At 36.4% G+C, this 26,169-nt stretch overlaps 1 protein-coding gene across 4 annotated transcripts in view; it reads left to right on the top strand.

The window, feature by feature from the left end:
- Positions 1–26,169, top strand: part of FGF12 (fibroblast growth factor 12) — a 570,669-nt gene that overhangs the window by 369,804 nt on the left and 174,696 nt on the right. For all 4 annotated transcript variants that reach the window (XM_047788857.1, XM_047788848.1, XM_047788839.1 and 1 more), the window contains one exon: positions 22,808–22,911. In XM_047788857.1, the coding sequence (XP_047644813.1) occupies positions 22,808–22,911 (104 nt within the window). The remainder of the gene's footprint in view (positions 1–22,807; positions 22,912–26,169) is intronic.

Genomic DNA, 26,169 nt, shown 5'->3' with positions numbered 1-26,169 from the left:
GTGCAATGGGTTAAAGATCTGTCATTGCCACAGCTGTGGCATACGTCACAGATGTGGTTTGGATTAAATACCTGGCCACCTGAGAACTTTCATACCTTCAATATGCTGTAGATTTGGCCAAAAAAAAAGGAAAAAAAGAATGTTATAGGAGCTACACACCACCAAGTGTATTCCCAGAAGAGCTGAGGACTCAGATTACCTTTAGTCTATTCTTGGCTCTCTGAGGTGACCAGTGCTTTGGTCTTGGACAAGTCATGTAAATTTTCTCAGATTTATGCCATATCTGAGTTTCCAAAATGAAAGGAATGGAGAATCTCTAAGATTTTTATAGACTTCTTTTAATTCTCATATAGAAGTGAATGTATGCTTGGAAAAACTGATCGGCAGGTTCCATTTCCATAAATACCATTTGTTCTGAAAGGTATGTTACCGGCAGAAAATCTTCAGTTTGCAAATCCCTCTGTGATATAAAGATCTGGAGAGTCAGACGCAAAAGTGATAGAGCCAGAATTGAATCCAGGCTATCTGCCTTGAGATTCTGTGCTTTGGTTGTATAATCCCTTCATATCTTAATTCCCTCATATGTTAGGTAGAGATGATAATAGTAGTTAGATCATAGTGTTGTTGTGTTGGTTAAATGGGTGATTCATAAAAAGTGCTTAAAACAATGCCTAAAACATGGTGAAACATCAGTTTTTATTATTATTCTCAAGTCCTTATTTTCAAGGGTCTTATAGACAGTGACCATTTTAAAAGGACTAGAATTCTTAGTGGTGGCAACTGTTCTTATATGAAAGAATTTAAGAGCATTTTAAAATTAATGTACGGTTGATTTACAATGTTGTGCCAATTTCTCCTGTAGTGCAAATATGTGTGTGTGTATATGTGTGTGTGTGTGTGTGTGTGTGTGTATATATATACACACATCTTTGTTTAAATATTATTTTTCATCATGGCCTATCCCAGGAGATTGGATATAGTTCCTTCTGCTATATTGGAGAACTTAATTTCTTATCAATTCTAAATATAATAGTTTGCATCTACTAACCCCAGATTCCCTGTCCATCCCACTCCCTCTACCTTTCCCCTCCCCCTTGGCAACCACAAGTCTGTTCTCTATGTCTATGTTTCTGTTTTGGAGATAGGTTCATTTGCGCCAATATTTCCACGTATTAAGTACATCATATGGTATTTGTCCTTCACTTTCTGACTTACTTCACTTAGTATGGTAATCTCTAGTTGCATCCATGTTGTTGCAAATGACATTATTTCATACTTTTTCATGGATGGGTAGTATTCCTTTGTGTATATGTACCATATCTTCTTAATCCATTCAACTTTCAATGGACATTAGGTTGCTTCCATGTTTTGGCTATTGTGAATAGTGCTCTATGAGATACATAGGGATCTATGTATCTTTTTGAATTACAGTTTTGTCCAGGTGTGGGTTTGCTGGATCATACGGCAGTTCTATATTTAGTTTTCTGAGGAACCTCCATACTGTTCTCCATAGTGGTCGTACCAATTTACATTCTCACCAAGAGTGTAGGAAGGTTCCCTTTCTCCATACCTGCTCCAGAATGTGTTATTTGTAGACTGATTTATGATGGTCCTTCTGATCAGTGTGAAGTGGTACCTCATTGTAGTTTTGATTTGCATTTCTCTAATAATTAGCAATGTTGAGCAGGTTTTCATGTGTTTACTGGCCAGCTATGTATCTTCCTTGGAGAAACGTTCATTTAGGTCGTCAGCCTAGTTTCAGTTGGGTTGTTTGTTTTTTTGTTATTGAGTTGTATGAATTGTTTATATATTTTGGAGACTAAGCTCTTGTCATTTGCAAATATTTTCTCCCATTTCGTAGGCTGTCTTTTTGTTTTGTTTATAGTTTCCTATGTGCAAAAGCTTGTAAATTTGATTATGGCCCATTTGTTTTTGTTTCTGTTGCCTTGGGAGACTGACCTAAGAGAACATTTGTACAGTTGATGTCAGAGAATGTTTTGCCTATGTTCTCTTCTAGGAGTTTTATGGTGTCATGTCTTGTGTTTAAGTCTTTAATCCATTTTGAGATTATGTTTGTGCATGGTATGAGAGTGTGTTTTAATTTCATTTATTTACATGCAACTGTCCAGTTATCCCAGCAACACTTACTGAAGAGGCTGTCCGAAAAGGACATTTTGTGTTTTTTCCACCTTTGTTGAAGATTAACTAACCATAGATATCTGGGTTTATTTCTGGGCTGTCAACTCTATTCCATTGATCCTTATGTCTGTTTTTTGTTTGTGTGTTTGTTTGTTTTGTACCAATACCACACTGTTTTGATTATTGTAGCTTTGTAATATTATCTGAAGTCTGAGAGAATTATGCCTACTGACCCCCCTGCTCCCCCACAGGATTGCTTTGGCAATTCTGGGTCTTTTATAGTTCCATATAAATTTTAGGATCATTTGTTCTAGTTCTGTGAAAAATGTCATGGTAGGGAATCACATTAAATTTGTACATTGCTTTGGGTAGTATGCCTTTTTTTAACAGTATTAATTCCTTCATTTCAAGTGCATGGGATAGCTTTCCATTTCTTTGAATCTTCTTTAATTTCCTTAATTAATGATTTATTATTCACAGCATGTAAATTTCTCATATCTTAAACATATGTGGAATCCATCTCACCTTGATACATTTCCTGGAGAGAGTTAGAGCTCAATTTTAGACATATTATGTGATCAAACATAGGTTTGAGGAATTACAAAAAACATATATAATGATAGAAGTCAGCCCATACTGCATAGTTTTCTGTCTTTGGGCTTTTACACATGCTAATTCCTTTTGCTTGAAATGACTTCACCAGTTTTATCCACCTAGTAAATCACTCTTACCCTTCAGAACCCTTCAAATCTCTTATCTCTTTTGTCAGTGTGAAGCCTTCTCCAGCCATCCTCCTCACCTGCTACCCTCATACAGAACCCCGCATTCTTCACTTCACTTCACTCTACTGGGTTTGAACCTTGTGTGAACATTTTCACTTGCAGAAGTCACATTATATTATAATTCCTTATTTGCATTTGTGTTTCCCCTATCAGAGTTTAATGTCCTTATTTGCTCTTTTGCCTAGGACATCAATGGTTATTTTTCTTAGATCCTGTACTGGAGTGCTATGCAAATATATTTCATTTAGCTGGCACTCTTCAGGGAAGAAAAAAACTTGAGCATATTCAAGCAACGGATGCCCCTATTTTCCCCTATATTTTCCTCTTGCCTGTCTAGGCCCTGAAGACTGCTCATTTGGGATACCCGTGGTTCTCACTCAGTACTTGTGAAATCAAAGCAAACAAAAACAAACCAACAAACTTCAAAGGAAGAGAATAAACCACTTAAATATCACCGATTGTAAGACAAAGTAACTGTGGCTGTGAGTTAGATAACCAGGTTTCCAGTCAAGGTCTTGTCCCTGATTAGCTGTATTATCTTGTTTCAGTCGTATATACTCTCTGGTTCTTGGATTTCTCTTCTATAAAGGGAGATTTTTGGAAAAGATCATCTCCAGTATTGCCTATCAATTGGCAATGATTTTTGTTTTTACCTTTGAAAATTTTGAAACTTTCCCTTTTAGACACAAAAAAGGGCAGCTTTATGAGAACAGATCGCATAATAACTTTTGCATTGATTTTGATAACAGTAGTAAATTCACTCTACCTTCAGAATTTATGTGCAATGTGAGCACTTCTCAGTACCCCTATTGCTAATATGTAGTGCAAGGCACTCTCATCTTTGACCTATTGCAATAGCTTCCTAACTAATCTTACTTAAGGCTTTCTCAACTTCAGTCTAGTATCCACACAACAACCAGAGTGACCCAGGTAAAGATTTCTCTGCTAAGTCTCTTTCATTACACACCATTAAGGGAAAACCCAAATTCTTCCTATGACTGATGACATTTTACATAATCCTGCTTGTCACTTCCTGATTGTTTTCTCTTCCATTTCTTTTGACGAGTCTTCTAGCTGTTCCTTTAACACACCAACCATGTTTCTTCCTCAAGGCATTGGTACACACATCCTCATCTTCTAAAACGTTCTTCCTCCAAATGTCTAAATAGCCCACTCCCTCAGCTTTATCCCCTTACTCAAAAGTGAAGCCATTTCTTATGGAGGCCTTTTCTCGTTAATCTATATACATTTCAATCCCTGTCTTCAATGCTTTACTCTTTCTTGGCAACATGATTTATTTATTTTTTTCCATCCAAACCATTTATCATTATGCAATATATCTATTTATTTCATTATGTCCCTCCTCTGTGAAAATGTTCCCCATATGTACCACACATTTTCCTCATTCATACATGCTTATAATATTTTTTTCCACTAATTACATCATCCTCTAAATGTGGGATCGATTGCCTTTTGTCTTTGGTAACTATTTCTTATGTTTTAACTGGAGGTCCTGTTTTTTCTCTGTATACACTGTACATCTCAAGATATTTATGCAGTTTCCTCAGTATTGATGTATTTACTTTAAGTTATAAGTTCCTCAAAGGCATTAATTATGTCTGACTTATCTCTGTGTTGGCATGTAACAAGGCCTTTAATGAATGTGGATAGGTTAATTCATAGTTAGAATAGTGTAATCAGACTTCCATTTAAATTTAAAGGTTTAGGGAATTCACATCGTGGTGTAGTGGAAAGGAATCCAACTAGGAACCATGAGATTGTGGGTTCTATCCCTGGCCTATCTTTGTGGGTTAAGGATCTAGGTTGCTGTGAGCTGTGGTGTAGGTCACAGATATGGCATAGAGGCATAGACCTGATTTGCTGTGGCTGTGGCGTAGGTGGCAGCTGTAGCTCTGATTGGACCCTAGCCTGGGAACTTCCATATACGACAAGTGTGGCCTCGAAAAGTGCAAAAATCAATCAATCAATCAATTTAAAGGTTTAATTAGAATAGAAGCTCTGTAGGTTAGGGAGCTTTGTCAGCATTTTGCAGTTGTATCACTAGCACCTAGAATAGTGCCTGGAACATACTAGGTTTTCAACATTTGTTGAATAAATGAATTATAAGCGAGTTCTCAGAACAGCTTCCTCAAAAATGAATACGATTTTGTCAAACAACACCTAGCTTAAAGGATTAATGCAAATGAAATCACACTTGCTTTTTTTTTTTGAGAATGACAGACAATTTAAGAGACTTCAAAGGCTGTATAAGGACGTCATTTTCCATTATGAAAATAGGAAGAAAATTGACTATACTCAAGTCTGGGAAAGTGAACTCTGTAACAATAATAGTAAAAGAAGACACTCTTGCACAGTTTTAAATATACCTTCAAAGAGTTATGTGAATATATATTCATGGTGATAATTACTGAGGCATCATTTTCTGAAAGTATGTAAATGGTACATTTATCCAGAAAAGAGGGAGCCATTGCTTTTATTATACAAGTAGGACCAGCAGCTAAATTTAAGCTTATGTTGCAGGAAAAAGAGAATATATACTCAAATGCTTTAAGGGTAAGAATAAAGAGGAGCCAGCAGGTTCTTAAAGTAGTGGAAAAGGGTATTAGAGTTGTGATGAATTAGAGATTATTAAAATCTCCTTGAAATTACCTAATTCTGAGGCTCTGAGAAGTGAGTTGTTTTGCTCAAAATAAAGAAAATTCAGTTCTATTATATATATCCATATATATATATGTATGTATCTCCTGTGTTCTATTCTTTATATAAGTTATTGCTTGAGAGATTACACAGATTTACCTATATTCTCAAACTTAATAGATTTTAATTAATGGAGTCGGGATTTGTTATATGTGGCTGATTCAATTCGTCATTCAGTCTGTAGTGACCAACTAAATAAGGGTTAAGTCATAACTTTATTCTCGTGTGGACCAGTCTTTTCTAGAGCATACTATCCTGAAGTATAAGAGAAGAACTGTATATTTTCAATGAGGGATTTGAACGATAAAATGGTCACCTATATGGCAAGCATTATTTCTTAATGTATAAGTTTGGGCCCCATTAGATAATAATAGCTAATGTTTACTGAGTGTCTAGTATGGATATGAAATTTTTATAAATTTTACTCATATAAGTATTATAACAATCCTATACAACCTATATTATAATCAATCCTACTTTGAAGATGAGTAAACTGAGGCATAGGAAGCTTGAATAATTAATCCATGGTCACACAGATATTAAAGGGTAGAATCAGTTTTTGAACTCACTGAGTTTAGTTCCAGAATTAACGCCTTTTCCATTCTACACTGAATACCTAGTTTCTCTTTTCTCATTAATATTTCCTTAGTGCATAAAAAGCGTTCTCTTAACTCTTATCACTGCATTCTTCTCACTACACTTTAAAAAAGTGCTATGAAGGGGATATGATTTACTTATAAAATATTATGATGAGTAGAATATTGACAGAACACTGTAAACCAGCTATAATGGGAAAGATAAAAATCATTATAAAAACAGGAAAAATATTATGATGGTTTGCAGGATAAACTTTGAACTTGAGAGGATTTTTCTTTAATGTGTTTGATGCATTTAAACTATAATTTAGGAGTTCCCTGGTGGCTCAGTGGATTAAAGATCTGTCGTTGTCACTCCTGTGGCACAGGTTCAAACTCTGGCCCCAGAATTTCCACATGCCTGTGGGTGCAGCCAAAAACAAAAACATTAAACTATAAATTACAATGTTTTTTGGACAGAGTAAACCATTATACAGTAATTTTAAATATCTTAAATAATCTGGTTGCCTTTTTCATATATCTGACTTGGGAAGTTTGAGGTGTGTAGGCTGAGTGTGTTTGTGTGTGTATATATATTCCCATGTATTATTCAGTAGCCTAGATAGAGTTGTACTGAGTAGGCATCCAGCCAGGATCTAGTGAGGTTGCACTTGGTACATCTGCTTTCCCTGACACTGAGACAGAATGTGGAGCACACACCCATGTCAAAATATGTCTATACAGCATTACTGAGCCCACTCTGTAGTATTATAATTGAATTTTTTTTAATGTTCTAAAGTAATCTTCTCTTTTCTTCCTCTTACTTAGGTATTGGCAGAGACATCATTTTTATTGTTGCTTTAGTTTGCACCAGGGATCAGTCCTGATACTTGGGAAAGCAGTGTGGTGGTGTGAACAGTCCATAGGATTTGAGAGACAGTTATGGATATTAATATGCATTTTCCACTTACCAGCTGCATAAACTTGGGCAATTTGCTTAGCACTTTGAAGTCATATTTTCTCATCTGCTAAATAAGTATTATTTGTAAGGACTTCAAGTATATTATATCAAGTTTACCCTCTTGCAAGGAAGGGCTTTGGAAAGTCTAAAGAGGAATAATTTATGCTGCCTGAAGTATGATGAAGAGTAATTTCAGGGAAAATGTAGGACTTGAGCAGAGCTTTGAGGAAATGTGTAACAGCCTTTTGGGAACCTCATCTATGGTTTCAGTTCATTTAGGTCCTAGATCCAGCCTTCCCATTTTAGGGGAATTTGATCAGTCTAATTTAGATAGGATTAAACCTCACTACACTTGAATTTCCTTGGGGGTGGGGGTTGGAGTGAATACAGTTATATGGTCTGTTCTCAGTCCTTGGATTCTTCTCATAATGTGAGCTAAGTCCTACTAAGATACAAAGGAAGACAGCCCACCTCTATCTATAGCCAAGTCCTCTAAAACAATGACTAGAACATTTTTATCCTTTAGAATCACCTGGATACCTTTCAAAAATTTGAGGCCCAGATCAACAAAATCCAGATCTCTGAGGATTGAACTCAGGCATCAGTGTATTCCTTTAAAATCACGCAGATGATTCCAAAGTGCAGTCAAATGTAAGAACAGTGATTTCTTCTCGAAAATGGCTGCTCATAATCTGAATCAGGATCACCCGGTGGGTCTGTTAAACTACTGATGTGGGGCTTTAACCCCAGAGTTTGGATTCAGTAGGTTTGGGACTCCTCTATGGAAGAAGGGCCATGGGGTTTGTACATCTAACAAGTTCACAAGACCACATTTTGAGAACCTTTCTATAGACTAGTACTTTTCAAACCTTAAGTGCATAGTGATCATCTGGGGATCTTGCTAAACTGCAAATTGTGATTCAGTACATCTTAGATGAGGCCTGAGATTCTGCCTTTCTGGTAAGCTGCAGAAGATGCCAAGACTGCCCACACCTACCCTGGGTCTCCTGGATGGTGAGATTTGGTAGGCCATAGCATCACCTGGGAACCTGTTAGAGCCACTTCAGACCTATTGGATATGAAATTGCCTTTTAACAATGCTGCACATTGGAATCATCTGCAGAGTTAAAAAAAATTTTGGTGCCTAGATTCAATACTGAAGACTTTTATTCAGTTGGTAAGGGTGTGGCCAGAGCATCAGAATTCAAAAAAAAAAAAAAAAAAGAAAAGAAAAAAGAAACCTCCTCAGAAGCTTGTAATATGTAGCAAAAATCTTTGAAATACAGTTATAAAATAAGATATTTGTTTTCAGTCTTTTTATGGCCACAGCTACAGCATATGGAAGTTCTCAGGCTAGAAGTCAAATTGGAACTGCAGCTGAGGCCTACACTGTAGCCAGGGCAACACCAGATCCGAGCCGCGTATGTGACCTACACTGCAGCTTGTGGCAACACTGGATCCTGAACCCACTGAGTGAAGCCAGGAATCAAACTTGCATCCGTACAGAGATAAGACTGGGTCTTTAATCCCTTGAGCCACAGTGGGAACCCTCGATATTATTTGTTTTGAAGTACAGTGCGAATCATTGCTGTCCTTTTATGGATTATAAATATTTTAACATAAAGGGAGACCCTCAAAATGGAGATGACAAATAAATGGCCCTTCCTGTGTCTATGACAGATATCAATAAATTCTCACAACATTTATCATGCCCAAACCTCAAATGTCTTTTTTTTTTTTACCATGCCCGAAGCACATGGAAGTTCCTGGGCCAGGGACTGAATCTCAGCCACAGCTGCAACTTACATCATACTGGGACAATGCCAGATCCTTTTAACCCACTGTGCTAGGTGCTAGCTGCACTTCCACAACGACACCTCCACAGCAACCTGAACCGCAGCAATTAGATTCTTAACCCACTGCACAATAGTAGGAACTCCTCAAATGTCTTCTTAAGGCAGCTTCTTGAGGCAGTTACAACAAATTGACTGGAGTTTCATGTATGTTGTCCTGTATATGCTTCATCCTAACTCCAGCATATTGAGGGACAACTGGCTTCTAGTTACTGGGTTACAAAGATGATTCCAGTACAATTCCTGCTTTTTTGTTCCTCCCAGGATGGTAGAGGAGGTTGAACGTTTACTTAAAACTTACTAATGTGAGTTAGCAGTGGCACTGCCAAGTGACTAGAAAAAAAATCACCAGATTTCACAGATAGGAGAGATTCCCAAAAAGCCATAGTGTTCAGAGAATGTGGATTTTAAACTGAATCTTGAAGAATAAGAACAAAATACGTAAGCTAAGATTAGGAGAATTCCATTTCAGATAAGCAGGCACAAAATTACCTAGTGGAGAAAGTTCCTGCCATGTTGGGGAAACATGAGCTCTCTAACTTGGATGAAGCAAAGAGATTATGTGAAAGTGTCAAATGGGACCTTATGCGTTAACTGATACATAGAGGAGTTTATAAAGTTTAGGTTTTAGGATATGGGGGACCAATGAAAGTTACTGAGCATTTCAATAGAGTAATAGGTGAAATGTGGTAGGATTATAGGAGTGATGGGCTGAAACAGATTTTAAGGTAATGACAAGATCATTATTTTATTTTTCAAGTTTTTTTCCTCCATTTCTAAAAAGATTCTACCACATTTATTTCCATAGATCCACTTAAGGTTATTTGAATGAAGCATACATATATAGATTACATACATTTAAAAATTATATAGATATACATGCATACATGCTTATGTATATACATTATATACATTTTAAAAATTGATACAATAAAAATATCATTTGATTGTCAGTGCCAGCATAAGTTGAATGGAATCATGCTTCCTTAGTGGCTTTTTCACTGACTTTCCACTCTTTGTGGAAAATTGCTCATTAGTATTATGTGCATAAATTTTCAGAAGTGCTTTCTTGTTTGATAATTAATGATAATGAGGTCCAAAGATTTGGTTCAGTATATCTAAACCATCTCAAGCAAGTTAACTTGTGTTATCTGTGTATAATTTTAACTAAGAACTAAAGGTTTTGTATTTTCTGGATGGGACTGGCTAAGAACATTCTTTTAAGGCTTCCAAATTTATTTACTAGAGTTCCATTTTTTTTTCTCACATTTTTTACAACTATTTAGATTGTGGTTACTAGAAGTTCACTTTTATTTCTTAAGGGCCACAATAGTTTACAGCCTTGCAGCCACCTGCACATAAGTGTACACCCAGCTCTCCCTTACCTGACTTCATAACCCTGGCAAAACCACATTTTTTGAGCTGAATTCGGCGCCCTCATATGTAAAGATGGAGGCAGAGTACACATATGGAGGTTCTTTTATTTTCCTTTCTGTTTTAGACTTTTGTCATTGTGATGGAAGGTTCTTTGCCCATTTTTTACGTCACTGCAATGTCTGGAATACAGGTGATGAATTCATGAACAAACCTAATAGGCCATAGTGTCCATTTTGACAACATAGTGTTTGATGGAAGATTTGAGGAAAATACAGATCTGAAACTTTCAAAACATGCAGAGATTTCTTGGATGATGTTTATGCCATTGAGCTTATAGACTGAACTTCTGCTGTTCATTGTCTCGCATGTCTCACATGTTCATTGTCTCACGTGTACTGTGAGACAAGTCTTCTGTATAAAACAAATAGCCTGCAGCAGATGAGTGATGACAGGCATTTGCTTTCATTAATCAATAGTGATAGGCTTCATTTTTCATCATACGAGAAAAAAGAATCACATTGAATTGACTTGATAATTATGCAAGGTTTTGAACATCTTTGAAGTAACACAGGAGAGGTTATAGGATAATAGCAGGATTAAAAGGCAATGGCAGCACTTCCACTGGAAGTAAGGCAAACATTTCTACTAGCTCTTGTCAAAGAAAGGGATCATTGTGTTGCTCATTTTCACTATGTTGAAAATCCACAATGTTTGCTATCAGGCAGTGGTTGGAAGAAAAATTTTAAGTCTCTAAGTCCCAAGCCACTAATCAGTTCCATAAGTCATTACTTCAGCAGGGAGAGTAAATCAGACCAATTGTTTATAAAATAAGGTATTGGACTGAATACACTGAATCGACATAGGCTAAAGTATGTTGATTTTTACATTATTTTTATTTTAAATATGTAGTTATTTTTGCTTACTGGATCTTAAATATATAAAATGAAATACATTATTTTTTTTCTCCCATGACATTTTAAGAAGTTTAAAACATGAGGTGTAGTGGTGAACTGGGCATGACCCATTCCTGCCCGCATTATGAAAGCTCTAGATTTGGAGGTTTAAAACAACACCACCACAAAGTAATACTTTGTGTTTTACTTTTATAGTTTAACAAGGCTTTAAACAATTATCTTAACTTATCTGCACAGAAGCTCAGTGAAACATTCAGACTAGACATGAAGGCACAGGAAGGTCACATTACTTCTAATGAGCAAGGTCACAAAGCTGTCAAATATTAGAACTAGGTCTAGTGACCTAGAGTTGTGTCCTCTGGACTAAAGTTTACTCTTCATATCAGTCTTGCTTCCTTGATTTAAAGCTAAAGAAGTAGGGTCAACCACATCTTTCCTTTAATTTCTTTTCTTTTCTTTCTTTCTTTTTTTTTTGTCTTTTGTCTTTTTAGGGCTGTGCCTGTGGCACATGGAGGTTCCCAGGCTAGGGGTCCAATTGGAGCTGTAGCTGCCAGCCTATGCCAGAGTCACAGCAACATGGGATCCAAGCCATATCTGCAGTCTACACTACAGCTCCTGGCAATGCCGGATCCTTAACCCACTGAGCAAGACCAGGGATTGATCCTGTGCCCTCATGGATGCTAGTCAGATTAATTTCCATTGAGCCACGATGGGAGTTCCTCCCTAATGTCTGTAAGAAATGCTGTTTTAGAGAGTAAATTCAATGAACACCATTGTTTTAGCTTCTACTGTACAATGTACTCTGGATAAAAAAAAAAAAGACTGTATTTCACATTCTTGAAAAATTTCTAGTTCACAGGGAGACTCAGGTAAACACATAAATATGAAAAAAAGCAGTGTGATAAGTGTGGTGTATGGAATGCTGTGGAATAGGATGAGGGAACAATTAATTTGTCTGAGTGAATCTCCATTTTACCCTAATTTATGTAACTACTTTTGTGTTGGAGGGTTTAAGAGCTCAGACTGTCTTCTGGTTTGCTGACTAATCAATAAGAGCATTTTCCTATTGCAAGTAAGGAGAGGGAAGACTTCATCTCATTAAATGATAAACAAAAGCTAGACATAGTATTAATTTCATGACTAATGAAAATAACTACAAAAGTTACCATAAATATTAGCAATCACAAGTGTTATTGCAAGAGACTATAGGATTATAGAGGAAAATAACATAGTCCCAACTTGATTTTAGGTTAAGGTTCTGTAGGCTGTGATATTATTCACATTCTAACAAAGCATCTTTATTGAGAACATTTTGAAGAATGGGAAATGGTATTGAGTTTTCAGGACACTGTGATATGGAGAGTGCACAGATTATAAACCCAAATATCTCTATTTCAATATTTTCTACTATAAATTTACTTGTTTTTTTAGTAGGCCATAAAATGCATCTTTTTCATTGCCCATTTAGCATATTCAACCTAGCATTTCAAAATACAAATGTACTCTTTTATATCTCTTCATTATTACAAGCAATAAGAGTCTGTCCTTAGAAGTTATCTAGGAGGATCCTGGATTTGCCTGTTGTAAAAAAGAATTTGGAATGAACTTTTCTCTCCTTCTCTCCCTCCTGATTTTTCTCCCTTTTCTCTTTCTTCTTTGCATCTTCGTATTTTCACTGGTTGTCACACCTAGTGCTTTCCAGTGTGTTTTGGATTGTCACCCTTTTTTTCACTGGGATAACTTTAGTGGGTAATAGGTCAAAAATACATTGAATAAGGAAACAGCACTTTTATTTCACTTAACAAAGACAAATACTGTATATCATTTATATGTGGGATCTAAAAGATAAAACCAGCTACTGAATGTAACAAAAAAAGAAACAGGGAGTTCACGTCGTGGCTCAGTGGTTAACGAATCCGACTAGGAACTATGAGGTTGCGGGTTCGGTCCCTGCCCTTGCTCAGTGGGTTAAAGATCCGGCGTTGCCATGAGCTGTGGTGTAGGTTGCAGACGCGGCTTGGATCCCGTGTTGCTGTGGCTGTGCCATAGGCTGGCAGCTATAGCTCCAATTCGCCCCCTAGCCTGGGAACCTCCATATGCCGCGGGAAGGGCCCAAGAAATGGCAAAAAGACCAAAAAGAAAAAAAAAGAAAAAAAAAAGAAACAGACTCACAGATATAGAAGACATAGTAGTGGTTGCAAGTTGGGAAGTAGAAGGAAGGAGGGGCATAATAGTTGTAGGAAATTAAGAAGTACAAACTATAGATATGTAATAAGTAAGCTACATATATAATATATATTTAATATATGTATATTTATTTAATATATATATATAATAAATACATTACAAGAAGTATTGTATACACAAGGAGCATAGCCAGTATTTTGTAGTAACTATAAATGGAATAAAACCTTTAAAAATTGTGAATCACCATGTTGCACAACTGTAACTTATGTAATATTGTACATCAACTGTATTTCAATTTAAAACATGAAAGAAAAAAAAGTTCTTAGCTCACACAATTATTCCAAAAATTAAAAATCAAAAGAACATAGTACCTTGTTTTTACACAGTACCTTGTTTCCAGTCCAGTATAATTTTATATGATGTCTGACATCTCTTTGTGATAGATTGCCCCAAATCTTCCCTTTTTGTTCATTTTCTCCAAAACCTATGTCACTCAACACTCACACCAGCCTCATGCATCCTGTGCCTCTTCCCTCTCAAACATTGTATCACATAGATTTTCTGGCTTTCCTTCTAGATTCCATATTTGAATATATTCTATATGTGGTAAATATTACCTTTGAGTTTTTTCTTACATGCATAATTATGGAAATGTAACCTAGAAAAGTTGTAATTAAGCAAGCTTGAAGAGAAACCACTGCTGATTCATTTATTTATTTGGCAAATATTGAAGAGTGGCTTCTAAGACCAAGATGCTATTCTAGGCAACAGGGATAATAATAAAAGTTTCCTGTGCCTTCATCTTGCCCACAGCGTAGCGGGGGCCTCAGAGGGATGTACAGATGCAGGTGTATTCCTCAGGGACAACATCTGTTGGCTATGTCACTGTTTTCCTAGCCTAAGCCTGCCATGTGGCCTATACTCAGTGCTCAACAAATATTAGTGAAAAGATAAATAACTTTTGAACAGAGATATTTATAAGGAGCTTGTGTGAGAGTTCTGCTATGGCCATGGAATCTTCCCCCGGAGTTTTGGATGGCACTTTTCATTCCCTTCATTTATTTACTTTGTACCCACCCCCTTCAAATTAGGACATTTTATATTCTGAAATAAAGCCAAGTAGTCATTTAGTTTATTTTTAAATTGACATTTTGCATTTTGCATTAAAATGACAAATGCATGGTATGGTGATGCCTATACAGAAAGTAGACATTTAAGAAGTACAAGATCTTAAGCCTTTCCTTTCTCATTAGTTACTTTCATTCTCACATTCTACTTACATTTCAATCTGAAACGTACTTATATTTTGTATGCCCTAAAACTTATATAATTTTGGGCACCCCCTTTGAAAAAAATGTAGTGAAATGAAGTTTAGGTACAAAAATGAATAGAATGAGAAAATAAATCACAAAAGATTAAATGTTAAAAATCTGAAACCCATCACAAAGATTATAAAATCCAGGGAAATAAAATGTTTTAATTAATTGATTGATGTATACAAGTCTACAAGTCTATACATTTCTTTTCCATCATTTTGATTGTATATCTTTGAATATCTTTTTGTATAAAACTTTTATAATACATCTGTAGAAAAGCAATTCAGTCCTACCTGTAGCATGAGTAATCTGCACTGGTCCTTTATCATTATTATTATGATAAAAGGTTACTTATAAAACTTAAACTTATAAAAGTTTACTTAGCTTCATAGTTCATAGCTGATCATTTCATGTACCTGTTTGGGATTGTTATCAAATTTGAGAATTTTTTTTATTATAAAATTTAAGGACATTTCAAATCTACTGCCCAGGTCAGCAGTAAATAACTCTTGCTACTCCTTTATTACTACAATAATGCCACGTACCCAACAAGTCACGTTGCCTCATTTGCATGTAACAGCAAGTGTTTATGTCTCATGCGTCTGAGGTGGTTTGCTAAGCAGGTCTACCGATCTTGTCTGGCTTATGTATCTAGGGGACTTCAATCTATCAATTAATCTAGAATGGACCTGGATAGATTACTGAGGCCACTCTGCTATGCTTTAGGTGTCTTACGTCCTTTTCCTGGGACCATTGGGTTAGTCTGTGCATGTTCTTAATGCAATGGCAGAAGAGAAATGTACAAACAAGCCATCTTGAGCTCTTTTTCAAGACTCTGCTTGGATTCGCTAACATCCTGTTGGCCAAAACAAGTCACATGACTCACCCCAGTATTAAGGGGTAGGGTAACATATCCTTTCAGAACATTGCAAATGTATATGATGAAGCACACAGATAGATACAGAGAGAAGTGGAGAACTGGGTGCATCAATGCAATTCATATACCATTTCCTTCATTACTTTAAAAACAGCTTTATTGAAGTATAACTGGTATACCAAAACCCCCTGAATATTGAATGTAGGCAATTTGATGACTTTGGACATATGCATACGCTCATGAAACCATCACCACAGTCAGGGTTATAAATGTATTCACTGATTCCTAAACTTTCCTCATGTCCCTTTGCAATTTTTTTCTTTTGTAAGAACACGTAAAATAAGATCTAGTCTCTTAAATTTTTTAAATGCATAACATAGTATTGGTAACTGTAGGTACTATGTTGTACAGCAGATCTCTAGAATTTATTCTTCTTGGATAACTGAAACCCTATACCTACTGAGCAACAATTATCCATTTCTTTCTCCCTCTAGCTGCTGGCAACCACCATTCTACTCTCTGCTTTCATGAGTTTGATTATTTTATTATTTTAGATGACTCATATTATTAGAGTAATGCAGTACTTAATTTTCCAGGATTGCTTTTTTTCTCACTTAGCATAGTGTCCAAGTTCTTCCATCTTATTTCTCATGGCAAGATTTCCTTCTTTTGAAATGCTAATATTCCATGATATGTATTTTCTTTATCCACTCATCCATCCATGGACGTTTAAGTTATTTCCATATTTTGGGAAATGCTACAGTGAACATAAGAGGGCAGATATTTTCATGAGATCCCTATTTCAGGTTTTTTTGGATATATGACAGGAGCGGGATTGCTAGATCATATGGTGGTTTTATATATGGTTTTTTGAGGAGCTTCTATACTGTTTTCCATAATAGTGGAACCATTTTACATTCCTACCAACAGTGCACAGTTTCTAATTTTTCCACATCCTTATTAATGATTAACATTTGTTATGGTATTTTTAGTAGTTTTTCTGACAGGTCTGAGGTGATATCTTATTGTGGGTTTGATTTTCCCTGATGATTAGTGATGTTGGGCATTTTTCACTTACCTGTTCATCATTTGTATATCATCTTTGGAGAATTGTCTACTCATGTCTTTTGGCCCTTTTTAAATTGAGTTATTTGGGTTTCCTGCTGTTGAATTGTACTTATGTATTTAGGACATTAACTCCTTATCAGATGCATGGTTTGCAGATATTTTCTCCCATTTTTTAGGTTGCCTTTTTATTCTGTTGATTATTTCCTTTACTGTGCAAAAGCTTTAAGTTTGATGCAGTCCCACTTGTCTGTTTTTGCTTTTGTTGTCCATGCTGCTGGTATCATATCCAATAAATCACTGCTAAGATCAATATCAAAAGCTTTCCCTCTGTTTTTTCTATGAGTTTTACAGTTTTAAACATCCTTATTAATGTTTTATATTTAAGTCTACAAACCAACTTTGTGTTGTTTTTGTGTATGATATAAAATAAGGGTTCAATTTCATTCTTTTGGATGTGGATATCCAGTTTTACTAATAGGATTTGTTGAATAAACCATCATTTCCCACCTTTTTTCTTAACTTTTTTCATGTGGTTCAGGGATTGAGTTTGTTATGGGTCTTAAGAGCACCAACTCCATTATTTCATTTTTCAAAATATGAGAGTCAGATTTACATGAGGTTTAGAATGAGACATTCTTTTGGAAAGAACAAGATTGAGAAGATGCTCAAATGCCAGATTAGATGTTAGGACTCTTATTTAGCTATAATATTAGTCTTTATTCAGCAAGTGTTAAGTAGAATCCTGAATATAAGCAGAATATGTACAACCCTGTTTATTCTTTCTTTCCGTCTGTCTCTCACTTTCTCTCTGTTTCTGTCTCTGTTTCTTTCTTCCTCCCAACTCTCTCCTTTTCTTCACATTATACAAGTGTAACTTAGATGTGATCCTTGTTTTGGAGCACTTGCAAACTAGTTGTGGGAATGAAAAAAATATATTTTTAAGGGAAATTTAAAATTGTGATTAAATATAGTCTAGATCTAGGACTTAGGAAGTACAGAAATGAGAGAAAGCATTTGACTTGTGTATCATTTCAAGCATGGCAATATGAAGATATGAGGAGAGTGACATTGCAAGCGGAGACAGTAAAGTAAGAAAGTACATGAAATTAAAAGGTAGGAAGAAGATCAAATTACTAGAAAATGGTAAACATATTGGAGTAGTGAGTAGTGCAATGCAGCAGAAATGTATGTTGTGACTATATAAACTCACACACACACATAACCTTGAATATTGGGCTGAGATGTTTTACATTTTTAATATCTTTTTTATCTTAAAAAACCACTTTTATTCCAATAGGAAAACTTAAGTTCCTAGAAGTAATGTGTCTTTTCATGACCCTTATATTCAATAATTGAATATAAGATGTGGACAGGAGTTCCCGTCATGGCTCAATGGTTAACGAATCTGACTAGGAACCCTGAGGTTGCAGGTTCAATCCCTGGCCTTGCTCAGTGGATTAAGGATCTGGCATTGCCATGAGCTGTGGTGTTGGTCACAGACTTGGCTTGGATCCCGCGTTGCTGTGGCTCTGGTGTAGGCCAGTGGCAACAGCTCCAATTCGACCCCTAGCCTGGGAACCTCCAAATGCTGCATGTGCAGGCCTAGAAAAGACAAAAAAAAAAAAAAGGATATGTACACAGAACTGAGGCAGACATTGCAGAGACTTACCCTCAAGAGTCCTGAGGGATAGAGACTGATATGTAAACAAATAACTCTAATACCCATGTTCCAGATGCTATTACAGAGATATGCCTATGAAATAAATACTTACAGAAAAGAAAACAGCTATTTCTGAAGGGTCTGGGTAAGGCTTATGATCCAGTTAATAGGGAGGTCAGGCTTTCCAAAAAGAGGGAATAAAAGAACAATAAATCCAGTCTAGTTAAAGATCAAAGGGGAACTTGGAACATGGCAAAAAACTCTTGTCAAGTTGCTAATGATGAATGGAATGAGTGACAGCTGAGAAACTGGAAGTGTGATTTAGAGCCAGGTTGCAAAGTGTGTTGAGGGTCAGAGTAAAGACTTTAGATCTTGCTTGTAGACAGTGATTATTCACTAGAGGAATTAAGCAGCAAACTGTAAGTAGGGAAATGGCATGAGTATATGCAAAGGACTTGAAAGAATGGTGTGGCCCAGTTACTCTGAATTAGTACAATGGCTTTGAGGATGGAGAGGAAGTTTCAGGAGGGATTCTCACTGAGTTAGCAAAGGACTGGAGCCAGTAAACTCTACTGAAGATCAATAATAGATAAGGGTAAGTCTTTTGCCATTTCTCAAAATTTTAGGAGGCAGGTGCAGACAATCCCAAAGAGAATAGCTTTTAGCTTCTACCACTGAAAACTCTCCTTCCAAATTGTTCACTGATTTTTTTTTTTAATGGACTTGATAAATCTCCCAAAGCATACCAGCTAAAAGCCATTATCACCTTATGGTTCATATAAAACTTTCACACAGGTTTCTTGTTTTTGTCTCTGCCTAGCTTTAGTAGTTTTCTCACCCCTGTCAGATACGAAAAGCTTTATGGTGTCTTTTTTTTTTTTTTTTAACTCCTGTTTTAGTTAAATGAACCAATGTTCTTAGCACTTGTTCTGGGAAATCTTTGGAAAGATATTATGCCCAATTTTGGATTTCATTAGTCTTTTTCATAAGTATCATCTTTGAATTTGATATTTTCCAGAGTTACATTTATTTACAATATATAAGTGCCTTACATGTAGTTCACGCCATTAACTCTGCCTTCATGGGCAGTCTCTGTCAGCATTAAGGTTGGTTCAGCATCGCACAGACTGAAATAACAAGGACTTATTTTTCTCACATAAAAACCAGTCTTAGGTAATTGAAAGCTGGACTGCTGCCAGTGTTCCACCAAGGCCTTGGGGACCCAACTCCTTCTGGCTCTCCTGCCACTACTCCCTCGGGGGTAGCTCTTGTTTTTGTGGCCTGAGATCATCCAGCCACCCAACCCTATCTCTATCCAAACAGCAGTAAGGCAAAGGGTAGAGGAGAAGGCAAAGGACAACTATAAGTTTTCTTTAAGGATGGTGTTTCAAAGTACAAAGAACTTTCCAGCTACAGCTCATTGGCCAGCATTGAGTCTATAGCCACTGTAGGGAAGTGTAACCAAATTGTCTATTACTTTTCAAGAATAGATATCAGGGGAAATTAAACTTAAAGGGGGAGGAGGAGAAAATAGGGTATTTGGGGCAGATAACCACATTAAAGAGCCAGAAAACCTTTGCTCAGTTGCATTTTCACCTCAGTTACCTCTCTGAACCTCTTGGCCATTCTGAAAATTAAGATAATCATTCTGTCCTAAATTCTTCATAGTGTTTGTGGGTGAGCGTCAAATACGAAGATGAATGTGTTGATATTTTGAAAATCCTGTTGCACAAAAATAAATTATTAAGCAATCTTTTGAATATAAGCTCAATAGATATTAGTAGGGTGATATGTTAGTTTCCATAAGTCTCTGAACCTTATTTGAAAATCTTAAGAATCATATGTTAATGAAAAATTCCTCTTACATAGAGAGGAAACATCTCTGTTTATGAAACACCTTCAAGGAACATGATAATGTATTTGATTCTTCTGTCAGCTCTGGACAGTTAAGGATTATTATGTCCATTTTACAGATAGGGAACTAAAGCAGAGAGGTTAAATAAATGCCTCAAAGCCATATAGCTTCTGAGTGGTGAGTTTATAAATTGCATTGTCTTCAACCCTCTTCTATTTTTCAATAATCTGTGTTACTGTTTGAATCTTTATTTGCCATGTGTCTTGTTGCCCATTTGGTAAAGCCTCGATATCTGAGATTAGAGTGACAGACTCTTAGTTATTTATCCCTACTTTTTCTACATGGTGTTCTTTCTCATTTCTCCCCTGTATGCATCAAATCCTCCAATCTGCCAGTCCCTTCCTGTACACATACATTACTCTGCAGAACCACTTACGGTCCCACTAAAATGTTTCTGATCTTCAGCTTACCTAACATCTGTCCTTCCTTTAAGTGTCAACTTGGGTCTCATCTTCTGTGTGAGACATTTCTTGAATACTTCAGGCCATGCAGATCTTCCATTTTCCTGAACTTCTTTAACATAGAGAATATATATAGAATGCATATATTACATTTAATTATAGAAATATACACTGTATCAGATTATTCCATATGTTTTAGCTTTCTCTCCCCAACTAGCATTTAAGGTCGTGTACTACTTCTTCAGTTATTTCAGTAGCACAAGGGCAGTGGTAAGAACAGAGGAAGAGGAGAAATTAGTATGGATTCAAATTAGGCCAGGTATTTATTCTTAAACATCTGCTAAGACCTAGTCTTGCCTTTCACGACAATTGAGGAAAAAGGTTCAGAGGTAAAGAGACTGTCAAATATCTAGGAATTGGATCCTGCTATCCTAAAGTTGTGGACTAAGGCTTGATCCTTTACAACTATCAGCTGAGCATTTGACTGAAAGCCAAACACTGAGGTGTGTGTGTGTGTGTGTGTGTGTGTGTGTGTGTGTGTGTGTGTGTGTATAACTTAACCATCTCAGGTTGAAAGAAGCCCAGAAAAATAGAAGTATCTGTAACTAATGGTAGTCCTTGGGTTGATTTATATATCTCTTATATTCAAAATGAGGAAATTACCAGAAGTGATGGGAATTTTATCAGTAGAAACGATAACTAAGAACTTCTAACTAAGAGTTAGAGATAGTCTCTTATGAGTGAAGTCATAAAATATTTACTTCATATCAGTGTTGCCATCTATATAGCCTAAACTTGTGATTGTTTTCCCCTCTTATGTAATATAAATTCTTTCAAGATAGGGACAATGCTCTGTACTTATGCTAATTTTCTAATACTAACATTAACTAAAATAGTGCCACAGAGGGATATGTAGTTTATGCAAATTTACTGTTGAAAGAAAAATAGTTTATCTTCTTATTTATCTTCTTTTTGGCATATGAATACTTCTCCAAGTAGACAAATAAACTACTGAATATTTTCAATGATGGACAACCCAAATATTTAAAGACTGTATGTATGTTCCCATTTTATTTTAAAGTACTGAATTAAGTTTATAACGTTAATTTTTAATGGTTTTATGCATAAATATGCATGTACATGTATCTATTTCCCAGGATATAAAATATGTCCATTAGAGTTTGTTATCTAGCAATCATTGATCCATCTATTTATCTATATACATTTACATATAAAAATTGAAATATAAAGAGAAATGTTTTCCTGCCACTAGCATAGTTAAGAATAACCCAGTTGCTAAGGGGGAGGGGGAGGGAGTGGGATGGACTGGGAATTTGGGGTTAGTAGATGTAAACTATTGGCTTTAGAATGGATAAGCAACGAGGTCCTGCTGTGTAGCCCTGGGAACTATGTCTAGTCACTTATGATGGAGCATGATAATGTGAGAAAATAGAATGTGCACATGTATGTGTAACTGGGTTACCTTGCTGTATAGTACAAAATGGACAGAACACTGTAAACCAGCTATAATGGAAAAAATAAGTCATTTTTTTGAAAAAGAATAACCCAGTTGTTTCTATGTTCATCTTGTGTGTTTAAGAGAGTATTCAAGACCACGAGGAAAAGACAGAAAACAAGAAGCTCTGGCATATGTTATAAAGCTCATATTTTATTATTACTTATGACTATAAATTTATTTTCTACTGTTGAGAATTTTTTGGTTCAAATTATTTTTTGGTTAGAAAAAAATCATTGTATACTGTTTGAATAGATCTTCATTTCGTAGAGCAGACATCGTGGACTCTCAGACCCAAGTGGGGTCATTAGAGACCATCTAATCTAATGCCTTTTTTTGAAGATGAGTTTATGTGATTTACCTGAAGTCACATAGTAATTAGTCATGGTGCTAGTTCGCTTCACTTTTAGAATGCTCCTCTCTCTTTCTCTCTCTACTAATTTCAATTCATGGTTTTTAATCCTCAAGAGTCATCATCTTAAGAAGCAAGATGATCTATTCAAAAGGTCACTGATCCTTTCCTCTCTGTCTTCCTTTTTCCCCTCTAGCCCTCTTCAATCTAATTCCAGTGGGCCTGCGTGTGGTGGCCATCCAGGGGGTGAAGGCCAGCCTCTATGTGGCCATGAATGGTGAAGGCTATCTCTATAGCTCAGTAAGTACCTTGTTGTGTGTGGGGGGGTGCGTGCATGCATGCATGCACGCACACACATTTTGTCTCTAATGAGCCACTATGTCGGGATTCTTATGAGAATTTTATAACTTACAATATTAAAGATCATGCTCACTCACATGTTTTTTCTTTAATGAGCCACTATGTTGGGATTATTAGGAGAATTTTATTATTTACAATATTAAAGATCGTGTTTTGTTGAAAAAGAGCTTGTGACTCTCCATTCAGTATGAATTCTCTTTGTCTAGCTTCCACATCTAAGGTCTTGAATTTTACCTTTCTGTTTGAATCAGGGGAAAAGACATTTTTCCTTTCTCCTGTTACCTCTCCTTTAAGCCCAGAAGATGGTTTAGGAAGCTAAAAATTTTGAATTCGAGAATTTTCTCTGGCTGTTTGTGGAGGAAAAAAAATTGGAAGAGATTGTGGTTTTGTTTGTATTTAATGTAGCTGTGTAGTACCTAATATGAGAGATTCCTGGGATAACTGGTCACTTCAAAGGCAATGTGAATTTATAGAATGAGCTTTTGATTGGGGCTGGAATATTTGAGTTTCATTTGCGTTTCAGCTACAATATCCCTTTGCAAAAGTCACCTCCTCTCTTTAACTTAATTTTCAGACCTTTATTCTTTTATGTTTTTTAGCTGCACTCATAGCACATGAAAGTTCCTGGTTCATGGGTCGAATCCAAGCCACAGCTGAGACCTGAGCTGCTGCAGTCAGGTCCTTAACCCACTGTACCACAGTGGGAACTCCAAACTTCTGGACCTTTAAAATGAAGCTGTTGGGCACATCTCTTTTAAATCTAAAACTGACAAAATTAGGCAGCATCAGTGGCTACATTATGAGCACTGACATATTTTAAAGTAGTTAAGAGTCTCATTCTCAAGATAACAATTTATGCATTGAGAGAACACTATGCACTGAATCTTGTGTATGTATACAATTCCTGTTCTGTCCTAAGGCAATTGCCTATTTGCAGTTCATGAAGAAATCTCCTTGAAAATTATGGTTACAGTTTTCCACTGTTGCTTTCTGTGATCTCAGTTAATAAGACAAGGTTATTCAGGAAATTTATTTACGCCTGCTAGATTCTCAATTAATTGTTGAGATGTTTTATTAAGCTTTTTCAACATTCAATTAGATGAATCTCTGGTACACTCTGCTTCCTTATTAGTAATGATGTATTCATTCATGTTATAATTCTTAAAGTTGCTATTTGACTCCTGAACAGATTCACATCTGAATATGCATTTATATGCTAGATGTGTCCATATATATTATTTCAATGGTGCTATTGGGAAGAATACTTGAAGATAGATGCATTTTTTGGTTAAAATAATGGGCTTTAATTTTTTTTTTTGGCCCCGCCCATGGAATGTGGAGGTTCCGGAACCAGGGATTTAACTACACCACAGCTATAACCGGAGTCACAGCAGTGACAATGCAGGATCTTTAATCTGCTGAGCTATCAGGGAACTCTTGGATTTTTATTCTTAATGTGTCATAATTCTACCATTTCTTAATGTCCAGTAATTGTGAGTCTATATTTGAAATGTAATATTAAAATAAGAAAAAGAAAGTTAACAGGTGTTGTTTTGAATAATTCCAATTAGCAATACTTTTTTTTTTAAGTTTTGAATGTAATACAAACTAAAACACTTAGCTGATCCTAGGATACTACTGAATTAAGGATTTAATCAGTTATCAGGTAAACAGCTAAAGGTAGACAATATTTATATTCAGAAGGTCATTATTCATTAAAAAAAATCTTTTTAAAGGTATTAGTTCATGCTGTAGTTCCATAAAAATTGTTGAGTTCTGGTTTATCCAAAGATCTGAGAGGAAAAAAAAACATAGTCTGAAAACAGTGTTATAGCACGAGGCAGTTATGTAGGAGCCCTAGAGAGAATGTGTGTGTGTGTGTGATGTGGCTGGGCTCAGGAAGGGGTCACCATTGGTTAGTGCAATCCCAAAGTTCCTGGGGGAGGAACCTGGGTATTCAGCATGACATAACTGCACTTAATACATGGCAGCATTTTTAGAAATGCATTCCTTCTGTCTCTCTTGCTCAGAGCAAGGCTTAAGAGACAGAGAGCCCATAGGAGAGATTTTCAGAAATTCTTGACTGGAGAATTTTATTGTAGGTGCTTTTTTGTAAAGGGTCTAACATCTCAGGAAAGCCAATAAATTACCTGTTGTGTTACCTGTTTGGGGTACCTACAGTTTCAGTTTTTCTGTTCACTTTAAGTTGCCTCATACCAAGAATTGCAGCACTTTTCCCTGTATGGTACCGTGAGGTTATGGGACAGTTTTTCTTAATTATAAACATGGCATCACTGCCATAGAGCGTCAGGGTTCCTACTTTCAAAAGCACTCTCTTTTTGGATAGGACTATGAAATGCTGGTTTGTAAATTTAAATGGTGGGCACAAGCCTGCAGAGTTTGTTATAGGACTAAAGGGGGCCAGTATTGGGAGGGAATTGGGTATCAGGGCTTCATCACACTTTTGCTGATTGTCTGTGTGGCATGTCTTAGCAACAGAGTGCTAGAGTAGCCAGGAGCCTTGCCTTAAGTTAAAAACAGCTTTTAGGCTTTCTTGTGGTGCTTTTTGGTATGTATGAGGCTTGAAGCTGTTTGAAAAAGTTTCCTTGGAGTTCCTGTTGTGGCGCAGTGATTAACGAATCCGACTAGGAACCATGAGGTTGCGGGTTCGATCCCTGCCCTTGCTCGTGAGCTGTGGTGTAGGTTGCAGACGCGGCTCGGAACCCGCGTTGCTGTGGCTCTGGCATAGGCCAGTGGCTACAGCTCCTATTAGACCCCTATATGGAAACCTCCATATGCCGCGGGAGCGGCCCAAGAAATGGCAAAAAGACAAAAAACAACAACAACAACAACAACAAAAAGTTTCCTTCATCATGTTGAACAGTATAGCTGAGTATACCAGTATGGGCCCTACCTGAAATTCATGGCAGGGATAGGGGGTGGGTGGTGCGTGTATGGGGGCCAACTCTAGAGATATAAAGAAACTAACTTAGAATCCAAGAGAAATTCTCAAATGGTATCATTTATCTGGTGTTATTTGCCTCATTTGTATTCATGTTTAAGCTAGAAATTAATTTCCTTGTTACTTCTGATTCTCCTGCCACCACCCATCACTAGGAGACCCAAGGAGAGAGTGAGTAAGGACAGAGTGAGTGCCTGTTAGGTAGCATAGAGCTAGAGTTTTGGATCTATTTTGAA

Source organism: Phacochoerus africanus, chromosome 1 (assembly GCF_016906955.1).
Source record: "Phacochoerus africanus isolate WHEZ1 chromosome 1, ROS_Pafr_v1, whole genome shotgun sequence".
Taxonomy (NCBI): domain Eukaryota; kingdom Metazoa; phylum Chordata; class Mammalia; order Artiodactyla; family Suidae; genus Phacochoerus; species Phacochoerus africanus.
Note: the sequence above shows the minus strand (reverse complement) of the source record. Positions and strands in the feature narration are given on the sequence as shown.